The following is a 5,617-nucleotide window of genomic DNA, read 5'->3' on the forward strand; positions in this document are numbered from 1 at the left end:
TCTTTCCCCTTCAAGCTCCCTTCTCCCTTTTCCTCAATACTTCCTAGCCCTGCCAAATGCTCCATGTGGCTTGGGGTTCTCCTGGCTCTGTGGTACAGGCACGTTGCCAGACAAGGCAGCTGGGGCAGGGACGGCACAGCTCAGTGCCTCCCTTCAGGTCCCCCAGCTGGGCAGGGAAGGGCTGTGCCAGGTCCTGTCCTCCTCCCCATGGGCTCGGTGCAATCCTAGCAAAGGACAGGGTCTGCCCCTCAGGGGTGCTAGAGCACAGAAGCTCCCCAGGGCCAGCAGTTAGAGCGGCAGAGACGCTGCCAGACTCTAAGGAGCACAGGGGCTTCCAAACCCCAGGCCTGGGAAAGGACAGCAGGGGCCCTGGCTGCTCCACCTTTCTTCCCTGGCTGGGGAGAGGAGGAGACCAAGGACCACAAGGTCCCAGAAAAAAAGACCATGGCTGATGGGCCCAGCTGGGGTGCCCCAAGACAGGAACCAGCAGCAAGGGATGGACTGCCACCAGCCACAGCAGACACTGCAAACTCCGGGGCTCCAAGCTTAATCTTACCTGTAGGGGGCTCCTGGCACTAGTTTCAAGGTGGGAAAGGCCAACATAGCGCCCTAGGACTGGAGTGCACAGGGAAGAGGGATGCTGTGACATCCAGAGTGCTGAGATGACCAGGGGACCAGAACAGCAGTGACAGCAGCCAGGGAGGACAACTGACTCTGGAACTGGGTCTTTCCAGGTCCGGGCTCTGGCCTTAGGATGTGGCTGCATGCAGCCGGGGACAGACCTCTGCCCTCCACCCTAATGAGAAGCAACTCCTTGTCTCAGCACAAGCTCGCCATCGTGGTGACTGTGCGGAGGGGAGTTTCGATTCGCCCCATTTGGGTCAACCTCAAAGAGGCTGCTCTAAGTGCACATTCCTGAGTCCACAGAGTGACATATATGGTCAGAGAATCAACAGAGCAGATAAGCAGAGCAGACAGGGCCTGGGGCGGGTAGGAAGAATAGGCAGAGAGCTGCCATCCCAGATCCACAGGCTCTGGGCTCTGAGGTGACGCGACAGCCTCCTGCACACATCAGCGCCCAGAGCTCTGGATGGTAAACGCTGTGCCTAGCAACAACCACCCCGTTCCCAGGGCAACCACACCGATTCAGCGGTAAAAGCTGTTTCAAGCTCCCCAGCCAAAGTCAAGGCGCCAAAGGAAAAAACAAAAACAAAAACAGAAGAACGCTTCCTTCTCTCCCTCGCCTCTGGCCTAATCCACTACCCTCTATTCAACCCCTTGCTTACCTCCAAATACAGGCCCTCCCCAAGAACATGGAGAAGGGTGACCTCCACACATTGGGAGTGCATTTCCTTCAGTGAGTACTGTTGTGCCCCTCACTCCCTTTCCACCTTTAACCCTCTAAGGCATGTGATTTTTGGTCTTAAGAAATGCACGGGAACCAGCAGTTAGCGTAATGGCTATGCCGCTGGACTCCCACGTAGTCGACCGCAGTTCGCGTCCTGGACCCAGTGACTTAAAACTCACGCCAGGCGCGTGTGCGTGCGTGCCCAAGATCCCGAGAGGAGAATGGAGGAGAAGGGATTGCGGCGTGACCATCCCCCCTGGGGGGTGATTTCTCGCTTTCTGTCTCTCTGTCTCTCTCTGTCTGTCTGGCGAGCGCACGCGCCCTATAGCGAAAAACCTCTCCAAAAAAAGAAAAAAGAAATGCAACCCCAGAGACCCGCAGATGGCATAATAGTTACGTCACTGGACTCCCGCATGGTTGACCATGGTTTATTCCCAGACCTGGCGGCTTCTAACTCATGCCAGGCGTATATACGTGAGTGTCCAAAATCCTGACAGGAGACTGGAGGAAAAGGGATTGTGGCTTGGCCATCCCACCTTAGGGGGTGATGTCTCGCTTTTGGTCTCTCTGACTCTCTGGCGAATGCATGCGCCCTATAGCAAAATCTCTCTCTAAAAAAAAAAAAAAGAAAAGAAGCTGCATCATTCAAGCCCAGATGAACTGGACTAGAAAGAAAGAAAGAAAGAAAAGAAAAAGAAAAAGAGAAATACCCCCCTGATCTACAGACATGCTCTGTGAGGGCTGCTCATCACAGGGACCACAGATGGGTAATGGGGGCAGAATCCAGCTCAAAACAACCCCCTTTAGGCCTGGACCTGCTTCCTATCCCTTCTGTTCTGTCTCTGTCCAGGCACCAAGGGGGGCACCTCTCCTTTAACCTCACCAACAGCTATTCCAGACAAGTCTTACTGCACACAGTGGATGTCTGATATGATTTTTTTAAAAAGCATGGGATGGGGACCAGCAGTTAGCGTAATGGCTATGTCTCTAGACTCTCATATAGTTGACCGCAGTTCGAGTCCCGGACGTAGTGGCTTAAAACTCACGCTGGGCATGTGTGCATGCGTGCCCAAGATCCCAAGAGGAGAATGGAGGAGAAAGGATTGTGGCGTGGCCATCCCCCCTGGGGGGTGATTTCTCGCTTTCTGTCTGTCTGTCTCTGTCTGTCTGGCGAGCACACACGCCCTATGGCAAAAACCTCTCCAAAAACAAAAAAGCATGGGATGAGATATATGGAGAGCTGGATTATAATCCTTGGAGTCACCTGGGAGACACAACAGAGTCAGGACCTAACTCGGAGTTGGTGCGTGCTATCCCCGGGGTATTTCTCTTTGCTTCCCCTGCTAAGGTCTGAGTTCCCAGCTGGCCCTGTGGACGGTTTGAGTCTCAGACGTGGTGGCTTCTAACTTGGCTTCTAATTAAACCAAGGAGTTGCCAGAATGGTGGGTAAATCCTCTTCCTATCTGGGCCTACATTTCCTCATCTGCAGATACAAAGGCTCCTCCCAGAAATATAATTCTCCAGTGTTCAGAAATACTTGTGTTGAAGTGAACCAGATTAGAAGCAGCAGCTGGGAGCTGAGGTATGTGTGAGGGGGGAAGAGGGACGCCATCTAAAAGGAAGCTGAACTTGAATTCCACCTGTTTCCCAGCGACAACTCCTCTATTCCGCTACTGCTAGTTCCTCCAGACCTGATTCCCCCTCCACCCCCAGGAGGTTATAACCTCCTTTTCTAGCATAACTAATCACAGTCGTTCCCACCTCCCAACTGGACAGGCCTCCCTCCCCCCCACACACACAGCTGTTGCCTTCTCTGAGCCTGGAATGAGGGAAGCTAGTGTGGGGAAATTCTAACAGAAAGTAGTGGAAATGACCGGCCCGAGACACCAGCCAGTAAAGCCCTTCTCCATCTTGTGAAAAATACTCCCCTTTCTGAGATTAATTTTCCCTTCTCAGTAGCTAAACCACCTACCTTTATGCAAATGTTTGAGAATCACTTCAGACAGAAGCTTTAACTTTCAGGAAGCCATGGACTTCTCTGAAACTGTGGTGACATTTATGAACTTTATCTCTAAGAAAAGGTGACAAATGCATGAAATCTCACAGGAAATTTTAAGGGGTTCCCAGACCGTCTGCGAATCACTGCTTAAGAACCCCTGACCTAGGTAGAATACCTGGCACGTGGTAAATGCTATGTCATTTGCTGAAGAATGAATTAACAAATTCATTTCTTTTATTTGAGAGGAGTTTTGTTGTTGTTGCCAGTCACTGGAGAGACAGGCCGATAGCGAGAAACCACTCCGGGATATGTATGTGTGTGTGTGTATGTGGCCATGCCACAATCCCTTTTCCAGTCTCCTCTTGGGATTTTGGGCATGCACACACATGCACCCGGCATGTTTCAACCTGCAGGGTCCAGGACTCAGGGTCCAGAGCCTTAACCATTATGCCACCTGCTGGTTCCTGATAAATTCATTTCTAAACTGAAGAAGGGAACCAACATTTGTTGAGGGCCTAAATAGCACCATGAACTGGACACAAATTATTTTTTACCTTCACAGCAGCTCTATGAGGCATGCATTATTAACCCCTTTTTGCAGTTTGAGAAAAGTGAGGAGCAGAAATAATAAGCTCGTTGTTGAGGGTTATAGAGCCAGCAGAGACAGGATTTTAATGCATGCCTGTCTGTCTGAGGTGGTCTTTTGATGAAGATCAGTCCCTCAACAATTCTCTAAGTAACTGTAATGGTATTCTCAAGGTTCAGAAAAGTGCCACAAAGGGGCAAACTGAAGCCTCTCCCCTGATCTTCCACGTAGAACAGAGATGGCAACCCGAAGTCTATTCTCTGACGTTGAAATCAGCCTCCTAGATGCACCTCCAAAATAATCAAAACCCATCTCTCATCATAACACAACAGTAGTACTCAATTGTACAATCATGTTTGCGCTGAGCTTCACGCGTTACAAAACCCCGATGGACTGTAATTACACCATTTCACAGATTAAGAAACTGAGAGGAAAGCGTGGCCTAGTAAGCGGCAATGTGGAACATTTCCCCCAAATTTCTAGTTCTTAGCGCTTCGCCAAATTGGACCAGGAGACTCCCCCCGCCGCGGGCTTGGCTTCCTCGATGTCAGCAATCTGGCGGGGCCTCTGCCCTGCAGAGAGCAGGAAGAAGGCAGCCATAGGCGAAATTCTCTCACTGCAGGGGCCAAAGTGGGGCAGAATCCCCGCAGCGGGAAGGCCACTCCGCCGAGCGCAATTCCACCCCCGCTGCTCCCCCTCCGATCCTCTCCCACCCTCCCCAGCCGGACCCCATCCCTTCAGCCGACCAGGCCAGCTCTTTCCTTGTTCCCACCCCCACCCGGGGAGACCCCAGTGCCCTGCAGCTCACCGCGCCCGGGTACTGCTCCCTCTGCCACGCCTGTCAAAGCTCGGCTAACATCCGGCTCGGCGGAAGAACGGGAACCGCCCCCTCCCGGACTCCTCATTCCCCAACCACTTCCGCCACACCTCCAACCCACTTCCGGCCCACTGCCCGGTCCAAACATGGCTTTTCTAAGAGCCCTGCCCCATTTCCTGTACTTGCCAGTCTACGTGCGCGCCTGCGGGAAACACACAGCATAACTGTCCGATTCATCATTCAAAAAAGGAGACGGCTGAAACCATTGGTTCCGCTTTCCCGGATACTCGAAAACCTGGTGGACCTCCGGAGTCCTAGGTTCGTATTGTTCTCGAACAGACTTTTGCCTCACAAGTACTTCCAAACACTCGGTCCTGTGCACCAGTGGGGTCCGACTCTTACGATTCTTTCCTGAAAGGAAATTTGGAAATCAGTGATTGTTTCTGGTAGGACCTGAAGAGAGGACGCTCACTTCCGGCGGAGGGACTCTTTCTAACCCGGAATGGAGGAAGCCGGGGGGCTGCTGTTGAAAGGGAAGAGACGGCAGTTGGGTGAGTGACCTGCTGAGTCTGTGACCGTCCGCTCTGGGCTAGGTGGACTTAATTTATCTGGTCAACTCTCGCCCCTCAGTCCCTTCTCCTTCGGAGCCAGGATTCTCCTCCGGCGCCCTCCGAGTCGCCGAGTGCCTCTCGAGAGCCCTCGAACCCTCAAAGCTTTCAGGGGCTCCGGTGGAGCCTTCATAGACCCGCAGGCTCCCGAAGCCCACGGTTTCCTCCTGCATCTTCCCCTCCCCTACGCCGTCTCGGCGGCTTCCTCACGGTTCCCCTTTCCCTGCAGCCCCCCAGCCGCGCCCGGGCACAGCTTCGG

The 5,617-nt window shown here is 53.0% G+C and overlaps 2 protein-coding genes across 5 annotated transcripts in view; one reads left to right on the forward strand and one right to left on the reverse strand.

The window, feature by feature from the left end:
- Positions 1–4,845, reverse strand: part of ARHGAP1 (Rho GTPase activating protein 1) — a 32,459-nt gene extending 27,614 nt beyond the window's left edge. Inside the window, exon 1 of the mRNA XM_006157787.3 lies at positions 4,742–4,845. The gene's annotated coding sequence lies outside the window, so the exon portion shown is untranslated. The remainder of the gene's footprint in view (positions 1–4,741) is intronic.
- Positions 4,846–4,974: 129 nt separating this feature from the next.
- The window catches only part of ZNF408 (zinc finger protein 408), a 7,619-nt gene continuing 6,976 nt past the window's right edge, over positions 4,975–5,617 (forward strand). For 2 of the 4 annotated variants that reach the window (XM_027775409.1, XM_027775411.1), the window contains exons 1-2: positions 4,975–5,068; positions 5,201–5,301. In XM_027775409.1, the coding sequence (XP_027631210.1) occupies positions 5,253–5,301 (49 nt within the window). In that variant the 5' untranslated portion in view covers positions 4,975–5,068; positions 5,201–5,252. Of the gene's footprint in view, positions 5,302–5,617 lie in introns of all 4 variants that reach the window. The other 2 variants (XM_014591332.2, XM_027775410.1) reach the window with 2 other exon arrangements.

This window comes from Tupaia chinensis, unplaced genomic scaffold (assembly GCF_000334495.1).
Source record: "Tupaia chinensis unplaced genomic scaffold, TupChi_1.0 Scaffold000561_1, whole genome shotgun sequence".
Lineage (NCBI taxonomy): Eukaryota > Metazoa > Chordata > Mammalia > Scandentia > Tupaiidae > Tupaia > Tupaia belangeri.